This window comes from Hydra vulgaris, chromosome 12 (assembly GCF_038396675.1).
Source record: "Hydra vulgaris chromosome 12, alternate assembly HydraT2T_AEP".
In the NCBI taxonomy this organism is placed as follows: Eukaryota; Metazoa; Cnidaria; class Hydrozoa; order Anthoathecata; family Hydridae; genus Hydra; species Hydra vulgaris.
In genome coordinates this window covers 26,877,894-26,892,112 of record NC_088931.1, presented here as the reverse complement: position 1 = coordinate 26,892,112, position 14,219 = coordinate 26,877,894, and the positions used below count along the sequence as shown (strand labels likewise).

The 14,219-nt window shown below is 25.1% G+C and overlaps 1 protein-coding gene across 3 annotated transcripts in view; it reads left to right on the top strand.

Annotated features, from left to right (window-relative positions):
* The window catches only part of LOC101239788 (PCNA-interacting partner), a 54,084-nt gene that overhangs the window by 22,680 nt on the left and 17,185 nt on the right, over positions 1–14,219 (top strand). For all 3 annotated transcript variants that reach the window (XR_010642320.1, XM_065812748.1, XM_065812749.1), the window contains exons 8-10: positions 3,432–3,499; positions 4,323–4,473; positions 7,374–7,525. Coding sequence is in view for 2 of the 3 variants with exons in the window: in XM_065812748.1 (XP_065668820.1) it covers positions 3,432–3,499; positions 4,323–4,473; positions 7,374–7,525 (371 nt within the window). In the remaining variant the exon portion in view is untranslated. The remainder of the gene's footprint in view (positions 1–3,431; positions 3,500–4,322; positions 4,474–7,373; positions 7,526–14,219) is intronic.

Sequence of the window (14,219 nt, the reverse complement as noted above, 5' to 3'; positions counted from 1 at the left end):
AGTATGAGGAGTGCTTTTCTTTACTGTCCCCACTAAATAAATAGCTTTAACAGCTCTTTTATATTTGTTAACTTATAACTGATTTTAAAATTTTATACTTTTTACATAAATCACTTTGTGCAATTCCACCATTATAATCATCAATAACTTTTTATTTAAAAACACTATTATATTTTTTATTTGCTATTCTGTTTTCTTTAAGCTATAGTTTTGTTTTAAGTTTATATCAAACAAAATTTGTTAGTGTTTTAGGCAACACAAAAAACTAATTATAAAAGAAATATGTCTTTCTCAATTGAAACAACGGTTCAAAATGAGGAATTTATGATTAAGTTGCAGTGCTGTTTGATGAGTTGTTATTATCAAGATAAAAGTTCCCTTTGTTTTGAAATTGTATAGTAGTATATATTTATGGCAAATGTTAAAATTTTATACTGTTTTGTATACATATAAAAAAAGCACTTAAAACAGAGTTATAAGAGAGAGAATAAAACCTGAGTATAATCCATATTTATTAGCCAAAAATAATTTATTACCACTTAACAAAGGTTTTCAAGTCAATGTTGTTTTATAACTATTTTAAATATTTGATAAAAGAAAAGTATTTTCTTTTAGAGTTCCCTTAGTTTGGAGGATAATGTAGACTGTCATAGAATGACAATTGTTAACCCATCGCTTATGTATATACATCATCTCTATTTTCTATTCGTTGGTTTTTTGCTTGTACCTATTTGTTAGAGACAATGCAACTCTTTCTGTCATCTGTCAATGAAGGTATAGCTTTAAAACTTAGTTGAATTATTCTAAGGGTTGTAATCAGGTTTCTCAAATTCTGTGGTAGCTCTCACAAAGGCTGGTTCCATCAATTGCAGTAAAAAATCAGAATATTGCTGTGTTGTGTGTAGATGTGTCTGTTGGTAATTTTGGTGAAGTGTTAAGACCACATAAAACCCTGTTGTTATGATCGGGGATTATTTTTTCTGGATATTTCCTGAATTCTGGAAATTTCTATACATTTTTTTTCTTTCTGGATGTCCAAATAGTTTTCTGGAAATACAAGTTAAAAATATTTTTTTTATCATCGAATAATTAAAACAGTAAAGGTATTGTTCATCAATTACTTTATGCTATATTTTACTTAAGTGAGGCATTATTTGTACAAATAATTTTTTCTTATTTGTACACGTATATTTATTAATAAAGGGATTCCCAAGTGCCAAGACAAATCGGAGTAATTGCTCAGCTTTACGTGAATAAAAATTTGAGCAAAATCACTAAAAATTTTATTCATGTAAAACTGAGCAATTACTCAAAAAATGCTGAGTAAAAGCAATTTTGAGTTAATTAAAATTACCAAATCAATTTATTTATTAGGAAATTAACAAAAAAGCATTTATTTTTTTGCCATTATAATTCCAGTTGAGAGGTTAATATAAACTTAATATTTTTCGTTGTAAAATATCTGGTTTGAATAATAAATGTACTTACTGCAGAGTTTTTTAAAAGATTTTCAATTTCACAATTAGATTAGGGTTTTTCCCTTTAAAAAATGTTTGCGTTTTAGTTTAACTGGAGGCTTTTGACAAAATAAAGGTTGTAATTAAACAATACTGCTTTTCTTCTTTGTTTTATTTTTATTTCCATTAAAATATGCGGTAGTGGTGTAGTGGTAAAGCGCTCGCTTCATAAGTGAGAGGTTCCGAGTTCGATCCCCACCACGTCCCTGGTAGTACCGCGCTCAACTTGTTTCTCCGCGCAGCGGCCTTGTTTGTCAAGGTTTGTGTTTCGGAGTTATAGAGTTGAGAGAGGGTTATAACCACTATTAAGTAGCCTCCTCATCTGTAGTGGCTTTATTGGCCTTGAGGAGGTGAATAACAAAAAAAAACAAAAAAAAAAATATTTGTTTTCATTTACCGTGAAATCAAATTTGTTTGCACTATTTGCTTACTAAATCCAAATTAATAAAAAAAAAAAATTTATTATTTTGATTTAAAGTTTTTATCAGCAAAACTTGTATTATAATTTTCAAATTTACATATCTTATATCTATAGCTCTAATATTAATTTTGTTTTTAAAATAAATCAAATATATATAAGTTAGACTTTTAAAGCGTTTACTTATTAGGATTGTTATTTTTATTCGGTTACTATACGTTTTATAAATATATATAAAATATAAATTTATTAATGTAATATAAAATATAAATTAAGTTATATATAAAAGCATTGATCAACACAAAAATTAATTGCAAAAGAAATTAAGTTATATATAAAAGCATTGACACAAAAATTAATTGCAAAAGAAATTAAGTTATATATAAAAGCATTGATCTACACAAAAATTAATTGCAAAAGAAATTAAGTTATATATAAAAGCATTGATCTACACAAAAATTAATTGCAAAAGAAATTAAGTTATATATAAAAGCATTGACACAAAAATTACAAAAGGGAAAATGCAAAAGTAATGTTTATAGCTCAAGTCAAAGTTGAAATTTTTTCATTTGACGTCATTTAACAACTACTTTTGTTTATCACTGCAGTGTTTATTTAAAAAAAAATCAAAGATTTAAATAAACAATTATTTAAATAAACACTGCAGAAGTTTGCTTAGAGAAAAAAAATGGTGTTATTTTCAAGAAGAAAAAAATTGGGTTAAAAGTTATTTATTAAAAAGTTTTTTGGTAATGCTTTGATAAATACTTCGTTTTGGAACGTTTAAATAATATGAAAATTGGGCCAAAACTAATTTTTTGAAAGTATTCAAAATTGTTGAAAATTTGCTCTATGATGTAAAAAAGGTTGACAAAGAATGAGAACTAAAAATCTTTAAAATAGGGTCAAATATGGTCAAGGAGGGTTTTTTTTTTTTTTTTTGTAAAAAAAATGTTATTTAAAAAAAGTAAATTTTGAAGTAATTCATAAATAAACTCATCAATAAATTTTCTGTTCTTAATAACTAAATAAATGTTTAGTAAAATTTCATTTTACTAAACATTTAATTCATTTTTTAAACAAAAGTAAAAGAAAAATGACATTAGGCATGCATATACAGGGCCGGCATGAGTAGGCCCTGTATATGCATGCATAATGCCAAACTTTAACACAAACTTTTTATTTTTTTGTTTTTTCTGTAAATGTTTATATTAGTATATATCATTTTGCTTTCAACTTACTTAAACATTTTTTTCATGCTGACTTTTTTTTGTTGTCAAAAAGTTTCCATGATTTTTAAGTTCAGTAGTCAATGTAATATATTTTGTGTCTGACTCGCTTTCTTGTTTTTAAGTTAAAGTATTCAATTTTTTTTTTAATTTTTGACCCAATGCTTAAGGTTTTTTTTGTTTGTTTTTAACTGTTTTTTTTCTTCTCCTTTTTTGACTTGATGCATAAGATTGTTTTTTTTTTAACTTTTTTTTCTTCTTTTTTAGGGATTGGTAAATTTCATTCAGCTAGTAGATGAATTGCAAACAGCATTAGATGATTCGATACAGTTTAAGTAATTTTTTTTTTAGTTGTAACACTTTGTTTAAATTTTTTAAACATTAATAAATGTATCAATAAATTCTGAAAGATATTTTTATAATATATTGTATAACAAATTGTTTAATAATGTAATAATATAGAATACCCCATTTATACTGAAAATAAAAATGTTTCATTTTGAAAGCATATTAAATTTTTTATGTATAAAACTGTATAAAACAAAAATGAAACAGTAGTGCAAGGTTGTTTTGTCAACATAAAAAACAACTTCGCCATGTTGTTTATTGCTCTTTATTTCAGTTTATAACATTATAAACATTAAACACATTTAGAATAAAATATATTTTATTGTCAGTATGAAGGAATATAAATTAAAAATAAATAAAATAAGGCTATAATAATCTATCAATGTATGAATATTTTGAAGCAGGTAATTAATTTAATACAAAAAATATTTTTTTAATATACTTTTAAAACATGATGTGCAACAGTTTATGTTTTTATTTTAACATTAGAACATTTTTGCTAACCAATATTTGCTAAAAAAAAATAGCTTTCAAAATAGTCTATTTTAACTGTTTAACATTTTTATGAAGCAATTAATACTTCGTATAATGGAGCACTTGTTGATTCTTTTAAATTTAATGCAATGTTAGACATTTGTTAACAAATAAATATACAAAAGGACATCATTCTGAAAATTTAAACAGTTCTTAAATTCAAAGGAATTTTTTTCTATTGGAATTTCAGTATTTAAAATTTTATTTTTTAAACTTTTAAAGGTTTGTAATTTTTTTTATTATAATTTTTTTTGTAAAGGTTTTTTTTTTTTATAGAGATGGTATTAAGCAAATACTAAAGATATTGAAAAATGCATTTATTAAATGCAAAACACCTGTGTTTTCTTCATCTCTTGTATCACAAACGTTAAATAACATCTTGATGGATTTTAATGAATTTGGAATCAATCAATCAACTGATTCTGATGTAAGCATTTTTACTTTGTTGTTATTGACAAAGCAATATATATCTTTTATGTCATCTTTAAACTGTTATTTAAAAAAACACTTTATAGTAATTTAAAAAGTACCAATGACAAAATAAACTTAAACAAAATAATAAGATTTTGGTTGACATAGATACCTGAAAACTCACTTAAAACGGTTGATTGGCTAAAGAATAGAACGAATCAATTTAAGGTACTGAATTACTAACTGACATAAGGAACTCTTAATTTTGTAAAAATTAGTTGTTTTTTTTTTTTTTACTAAGCTGTAATGAAGTTCTTTATGTCAACCAAATTTGCATATAAAAATAATATCTCTTGATCATCCATGAACAAGGCTCGTACAAAACTTTATTTACTTGTTTATCAAAAAAAAATTTCTTTCACATTATCACAAAATAAATTTGTTAATGTTTTTCTGTACAATTAAGTTTAAAGTTGAAGTTATTGCCGTAAAACTTTATGAAAATGTTTCATGTTTATAATAACATTTTTGTTTACATAATTACCTGTTATTTTTAATTCCTTTACACTTTCTTACAAAACTAAATTAAAATTATGACATAATTTGTAAAAAATACAAAACACAAAAAAACAATTTTTTGCTGTACTCTTTTTCATAAAAGGTTTGTCTACCATGAAATCAAAGTTCTGCTATAAACCTGAATAAATAAGTTAATTAAAAATTAGATGACCTTTTTTAAACCTGGCTCTTGTAACAGTTTTATTAGTTGAATAAATTCATATAAATTTAATCAACTTTACTAGATTCTGAAAAAAACTATTATATTTTGACTCTATTTAACCCTTTATACTTATAGACTTATGTATTTTGTTGTTATGTTATTGATTACATAATATTATGTAATGCTTTTATGTTTACTCATTTATAATACTAGGTTTATATATTTTTTATGCTTAGTTAAAAATATATATTACCATTTACAAATTAGTAGATATAATCACACATGTTATACTTATTGTTATATTAAGCAGAGGCTATTCTAGACCCTTTTCAACAGCATTGAATGTATTTAAGTGACAAGATTAGTTAGTTTAATTTTATTTCAGTAATTGAGGAATTTTTTTTTTTTTTTATGGCAAATTATTTTTATGGCAATATTTTTTTTATGGCAATATTTTTTTATGGCAATATTGTTTTCTTTTCGAAAAAATGCCTAAATATGGCAATTGTTCTGGCAAATTTCAATATGGCAGGTGCCAGCATGGGGGATACCGCAGCCCAAACTTTTTTCCTAGATTAGCCCCTGTTCAGGGTGAATAATTTAATTAAGTGGCCATAGTTGGTTTTTCAACCAGAAAAGTTTTCAATATATTTTAATTAACTTTTACAGACAATAGAACATAATAATTATGTTACATATAGTTATGTTACAGATGATAGAGCATAATAATTATTGTTCCATTTTTACTTTAATCCTAATTCTACAAAATATCTTTATTAATTTTTTCCATCTCACTTTATATAATTTATATCATCAAAGTGTTTTTTGCCTTTAAAAAAATTGTATATTTGGTTGTAAACAAAATTATTTTGTTATTTACTTTTCAAAAAATAAAATTTGTTTTTGAAACTAGCTAAATAAAAGTTGAGTTGTTTCGGATGCTAGTTATGTTGTTTTGTTGTTAATTAACACATCTAAATGTTTCTTCTTTTTGGTGTTTGAATTTTTGTTGGATAAAATTTGTTATTTTTTAGCACAAGGGTTATTCTTTTATTTTTTACTATATCTGCTTTTTATTTGACTGCTTACTTTTTGAAAATCTTTTTTTAGCAAAATCTTTTTTAACTTCTGGGTTTAGTTCAAAGCTAGTTTTATCAAGGCTGAAAGCACTTGATGAGATGTTTTAAATATTTGCTCTTTGCAAAAGTTAAATTTGAAAAAAAAAATTTTCAATTTTAACATTGGCTTTTGCTCTACTCAATAGTTCTGGTTTTTAATACTATGGTTCTGGTTTCCTAATGTTATGGCTTTGGTTTAATGCATCCAAGAAGACATAGATCGAGATTTTTTTTAAAAACTAATTTCTACAACTGCTACTGATAACCAATTTTGTTTTTCTACCATACTAGGCTGCAAAATTTTTTTTTACTGTGCTCAATAACATTCTGATGCATATTATAACTACATTTTCATGCATATGTTGTCGCTGCAGAGCAAAACTATTTTAAGTCCATTTTTGGCAAAATTGACTTTTTTGGTTTAAAATACTCCTTAGATGCACAAGTTCATGCACCATGCGCCATGCACATAAAGTATGGAACCAAAATTTGGTTCCATACTTTATGCACCTTGTGCATAGAGTATGAAACCAAAATTGATTCAACTTTTGCAACTATGAGTAAAATTCAAATGTCCTGAAAAAAATCATTAAAAGGACTATCAAAATTCCATTTTTTGGTTTAAAATACTTAATACATAAAATAATATATAATATATAATAAAATACTTTTTTGGTTTAAAATACATATATAATATATAATAAAATACTTAATACATATAATAATTAACTGAAAATAAGTAGATTTAATCAAAAATATCAAATGCAGTGATTAAATTCAAAACATTAAATGTCTTTTCTCAGAACAACCAAAACGGACTTAAGATGGTCTTATTTTGCAGCGGCAATTTAATTTGTAGAATTTTGTCATATTTTATATAGTTTTTAGATTATCTTAAGTCCATTTGTATTGTTGCTTCTCATAAACTTAAATTTTTAATTTTTTATTTGTTATATTATGAAAAATAATAAATAGCACTTGAAATATTATTGAAATTATTGCTAGAGGAAAATTTAAATTTTATATTATGTAAAATTGAACATTTTTATTATGAGTAAGTTGTCATTTTTTCTTTAGAAAATACTATTGTTGCGTGATTTTCTAGATTATATGAGTTGTAAATATGGTAATAACATTAATGCAACATCTTCTCTTTGTGGAATTCTATCAACACCTGTACCAAATTCAGCAGTGTATGTTAAGTTGACAACTTTTTCTACTAAATTTAGGTAAGTTAGAAATAGAAATTTGTTCAATTGTTAAAAGTTGCTCTTGTCATAGAAGTAAATATTTTCTAATTAATCTTTTGAAGTTGAAGTTATTCATATGTTAAAACAAATTATTTGCGGAAGCACATTAAATTTAGTTTTTTTTTTAAAAAAAAAAAGAACAACAAAAGTCTTTAGAGATTAATATAGTTTTTACTCATTTATTTATTATAATTTTTTTAAATTTAAAGGTTTTAAATAAAAAGAAAGTCATTCTGATTTTTTTCCGGTTTTACTTTCTTTTTTAGTTATGTTCTTTTTGAGTTTATATTGGCAGTTTAATAAAATAACAAAACCTTTTTTAAAAGTTAAATTAAGAGAGAAAAAAAATCTTGACTCAAAAGTAATTCCAAAGGGTTCTCTTTGTGGTGTAAGCATGTTTTGAAGTTCAGAACTAAGTATTTACACTTTCATAAAGACTTTCATTATTTATCAATATTTGTAGTGTAACATGACATCAACATTTATCTATTGCATGTTTTAATGATGATGATGACAATGATGATGAGGATGGTGGTGGTGGTGATGATGATGATGATGATGATGATGATGATGATGATGATGATGATGATGATGATGATAATGATGATGATGATGATGATGATGATGATGATGATGATGATGATGATGATGATGATGATGATGATGATGATGATGATGATAATGATGTCAAGAGGAATGTGTAGAGTTTCTATAAAAACTGTATAGAAACATGACAAATTTGTATAGAAGCACGACGCAATATAGAAATACTACTTAAATGTATAGAAATCCGACACATGTATAGGAAAGCTACATCGCAAGCAGGGTTGTTTTGATTTAAATCATGATTTAAATCAGATGAATAAAAATCATGATTTAAATTGAGTTTTTTGATTTTAATTATTTTTAATGATTATTTATTGATTAATCAAATTAAAGTAAATTGCACTAGCTAAATACAACTACTGCATAAACTAGTAATAGTTATAATAGTCAGATAATGCATTATAAAGTATATATTAGTCATATAAATCATTAAATTTTTAAATTTATTGTAAGATTTTTATCCATATAAGTAAATTTTTATTTTCATGTTTTAACTTATTGACTAATTACATTAATTCCTGTTTTTGTTACTATTTATATAATAAATATAAATATATTCCTTTTATGTAAGAGTATATTCAAGTTTTTTTTAATTATAGTATTCATTTATAATAGGTTGTAATTTTTTAGTTGAAAATAAAAATAATATAACTAGAAACAAAAATGTCTGGTGCTGGTAGAAAAGGAGATGCAGTTTAGACACAGTTTGAAGAAATACCTGCAAAGTTTGGGAAAAAGGGTAATAAAGCTAAATGCAAAAGCTGCGGTTCACAAATGCAAGGTTTTGTTGCTCAAATGAAAAACAACAAAAGTGCTGGTAAATTTAATTTTCTCAAAGATGTTCAAGATGACGAAAACATTATTATTTGTCAAGAAACCTTAGAAAATATCAACCAGATAACTGAAGAACCACAAACTAGTCAATGTTCTGTTAAGAAAACTGAATCTAGCCAATCTGCTGTAGATAAAAAAAAAAATTTATGTTAAAATAAAAAGGCAGTGACAAGACCAAGCAGTGGCAAGACAGAGTTAATCAAGATGATCCATTTTTTACGCCCAGGATATAATCCTCCTAATAGAATCGATATTGGTGGAAAACTACTAGGTACTGTTCACAAGAACTGTTTAACTAGCTGTTCAGGTTTGAAACATGATCAGTCTGTAACCATGAGTATTAATGGGTGGAGCAATGTTCATAATGAACCAATAGTTTGTGCAACAGTAACAACAATGAGTTCAGATATCTATCTTGTAGATACAATTGATACCTCCTGTCATTCACATACTTCTGACTATTTGGTTGACACTGCTGTTAATTCTATCAACAAATGCGAAAAACAATTTGGTTGTAAAGTTTGCAGTGTAGTAACTGATAATGCAGCAAATATGTCAAAAATGAGACAACAATTGGAAACTCGAGATAATGTTAATGTTGTTACGTATGGATGTTCAGCTCATATTCTCTTATTGTTAACCCAATATTTGGCAATTCCAAACATCAAGGAGCAGATTGTTCAAATTGTTAAATATTTTAGAAACAAACATTTTGCTGCTACTACATACAAAGCAAAAGAGGGGCTACGACTTATAATGTCCTAAGATGTCAGGTGCAACACATTGGCTAATTGTCTTGAATCCTATCTCAAACACTGCCCAATTCTGTGAACAATTTGTGACGAAAACAGAACAATAATTGAAAAGAATATTATAAATAACCTTGGTGTAAAGCGAAGTGCAGAAGAACTGTTACAAATGCTTAAACAATTGCTGTTGCATTAGACCTGATGCAGCAGGACAGTAGTACTATTGGTGACTGTGTAGTGATATGGGAAAATCTTCAGAGGGAATTAAGTCCTAAGCTTAGCCAAGGTGCTAAGAAGAATTTATCCAATAGAATACAACAGGCAATGACCCCAGCTCATTTCTTGACTAATATTGTTAATTCTAAATATAAAATTTAGAATTAACAATAATAGGTAAAGAATTAACTGATAGGGAAATAGAGATTGGAATGGACTTTGCAGCTTCGAAGAATCCAGATTTTCTTTCACTTTTGGTTAATTTTAAAGCATAAGCAGCACCATTTCAAAAGTTTATGTTCCATGATAACATTGTTCAAACTATTAAGCCATGTGATTGGTGGAAATATAACGATTGTGTGAATCTGGAATTACTGAAAGTTGTTGAACAGTTACTGCTGTTGCTTCATCTGCAGGAGTTGAAAGAATATTTTCATCATTTGGTCTTGTGCATTCAAACATTAGAAATAGAGTCGGAATTAAGAAAGCAGGCAAATTTTCCTATTCAAACTATTTAATCAAAAAGCATTAGAATCAATGAGTTTAATTGATTGAATCTTAGAAAATTTGTAAATAATCAACATTAAAAAAGATTTTTCAATGTTTTAAATTAATTTAGTTATGATGTCATTATATTTTTAAAAGCTATTTGATTAAGAGTTTATTTTTCCAAGATGTAATTTAAATCAAAAAAATCCAATTTAAATCAAAAAAATCGATTTTTTTGATTGTTTTCCTGATTTTTATCAACCCCGATTGAAAGGTAGAGTTTCTATTAAGAGGTTTTTTTATTAAATTGGCATTCGCCATTTATATTGAATTAGTCCAGCTATTAAAATATTTTCCGCAGAGTAATATTAGATATCAGAAAATAAGAAGAGTGCTATGCTTGTTGTTATAAATATATTTCTTTTTTTGAATAAACTCTTTAATTAAGTTTTTATTTGTTATTAGCTTTCTATTTAAATAACGCATTTCTATTTTTCAACATCTAAGAGTTGTATTGAAACCATTTATAGATATTATTACCAATAAATGTTTAAACGTATTTAATACATATATCTTGTATATGTGCATATTATATTAGGTATATATATTTAGTATATAAATATATATAAATATATACATGAATATATATATATATATATATATATATATATATATATAAACATACATACATGCGTACATATATATTTTACTCACAAGTCTGAATGAAAAGATGAAATCATAGTTTCATCATCATACAGTTTTTAATTTTTTTTATTGTCCTTTAGTATGACAAAAGTTGATAAAGTTTTAAAAATTTTCTTTTTAACCAACAACAACTTTATTTTATAGTAAACAATAATTATTGTTATATGTATATATATATATATATATATATATATATATATATATATATATATATATATATATATATATATATATATATATACACACACACACATAGTGCTCAAAGTGAGGTGCGACGTAGCAAGATACCATCCTGCCACCTTTTTATAAAGTATAAACCATCCCTCCACCTTTTTAAAAATCTATCTATATAACAATGATTAGGCAGGATGGTATTTTTAATTTACCGAATACCATCCCGCTACTTTTTTGTTCACTTCAAGGTTTGTATGTGTGTGTGTATATATATATATATATATATATATATATATATATATATATATATATATATATATATATATATATATATATATGTATATGTATATGTATATATAAATTTATATACGGGGATACAAAGTCTTAAATGAACTCCGGTTTTATATCTCTATTTTTTCCTGGTCTCTGGTTTTTAGAAGCTCTGAACATGTTTGTTGACCAATGATCTGCTAAATAAAAAAACAAATGAAATTTAATGACTTTAAACATACTGTTTTTAGGCCTTAGAATCCTGCAGTCCTTGTCGCCATTATACCTATGGACTCTGTGTTCAAAAATTGTTCCTCTAACTAAAAGTCTTAATTTTTTTACCAATAGTAGTCCATAAGTTTTTTTTATATTATTAGAGCTCCTGGATACCAAAAACTACAAAGAATTAATCTTTTTCTGGCATTCAAATCCGAAGTCTTTTTTTGGACTCCTCATCCTTGTTAATATATATATCATATTTTAAAATACATATAAATTTATTTATTGTGCCATGAAAAAATTTGTTGTGCCATGAAAAAATTCTTTAAAAGTAAAATTTTTTTGACTTGCAAAAACTGTGCCTGTTTATTATCCAATGAATTAAATTTTTTTGACTTTGTGTATTTCATTTTAGTTACAATGATAATAAAACTTTTGAGAGAGAAAAAAAAACTTTTGCGAGAGCTGTAAGTTACTCCCGTAAACCGTTTTAGGCCTTGGCAGGAAGCGAGAGCTAAAGCTCTTGCTTCCCACCAAGGCCTATATATATATATGTATATATATAAATATTTATATATATATATATATATATATATATATATATATATATATATATATATATATATATATATATAAATTATGTTGGTGTATTCTAAAAATGCTCTCTGTTCTTAAAGAACAGAGCACAGAGCAATAATAAATTAAATTAGTAAAAACACTTATCTAATTTTTGTCTTCAACAGCTCGTTTCTCCATCAGTAGGTTCCAACAGCTTGTTTCTCCATATATTGAAACTAATTGTATTTTATATCAAAATGTAATTCATATAAAATATCGATGAGTATTTGTTACTGTTTGGTAAAATTTGTCACATCAGATTGACTAAATTCTTTGCTACATTTGTTGTTAAAATAAAAATTTGTTTCAGAATACTTTCTTCATAAATTTTGTATATAAAGTTGTATAAAAAGTATTCTTTCTAAGCTAACCTTTTTATTTCAAACTAACATGGAATGTTTACTACAGATGGAGAGAAGACTTGTTAACTGACATAAAGTATGTATTTGGTATAAGATATTGATATGTCCAATAATTTCAATTATAGATCTATCTCACTATTAATTTAAGATTATTCGCTGACAGTAAAATTAAAAATTTTTTTGCATTGAAATACAATCAACTTCTGATGTAGGAACTTCAAAATCTAAAATCCTGACCAGTTAGTCTTTAATAAGTCATGTATACTTATGTATTGATTTTGAAATGCTATTTGTATATAGTCAATAAAGTATGGTAGTGTGGTGGCTTAAAAGTTGTCTAATATCTGGCTGTTTTAAGACACAGTGGTGAATTAACCTTGCAATATAACATCAAAGTTAACAACAGCTCTTGTGTTTTGTCCCATAGACAATTTTATTTGTTAATGTCAAGAAAAAACTTTATTGAACTTTTTGATTTATAGAAAATAGATAATATATATAGATATGTAAATATGTTACTTATGTAAATTTAAATTTGTAAATGTAAAAAATAGTTTATATAGAATTATATACAATTTTCTACGTCTTATTTTGAAAAAGTTTTTATTTTAAAGTTTGAAAGTTTTAAATTTATTCTAAACAATTTGTTTCTGTTTTTATTTTATTTTAGTTTTCTATTTTAATTTAAACAAATTGCTGACTTTTAATTTAAACATTGCTGACTTTTAATTTAAACAAATTGCTGACTTTTAATTTAAACATTGCTGACTTTTAATTTAAACAAATTGCTGACTTTTGAAGGAGAATTGCTGACTTTTGAAGGAGAATTGCTGACTTTTGAAGGAGAATTGCTGACTTTTGAAGGAGATTTAGCTTTTTGAGTTGAGATAAAGTTTAGAAAATCATCAGTTTATTTAAGGTAATACACTACAAAAATGCACTTTTTAATAAAAAATATAAACAAAACAAAAAACTTATATATTTCTGTTGAAATATTATTTTAAAAAACAATCAAAATACAGATTTTTCTTAAATTGATATATTGTTTTACATCTATAATGGTGGAAGAAGCGTTTAAAATTGAATTTCCTAAAATATTTTCCTGTCAGACTTTTCTTAAATTGATATATTATTTTACACCTATAATGGTGGAAGAAGCGTTTAAAATTGAATTTCCTAAAATATTTTCCTGTCAGACTTATTGACATAAATGGTTTTTTAGTTTAAGGGCATATTTTAAATTTAATCAAGAATTATTGAAAATTTGCTTAAAATATTAAGTGATTTGACATGTAAACTAATTTCTTAATTAAAAAAATTTAACAGGTATATTTAAAATCCCAACTGTTAACCAAAGTTCTGAAGCATACTAAGAATACCCTAAAAATTTCAGGCACAAATCATTAGCCAATATAAAGATATTATGTTTAA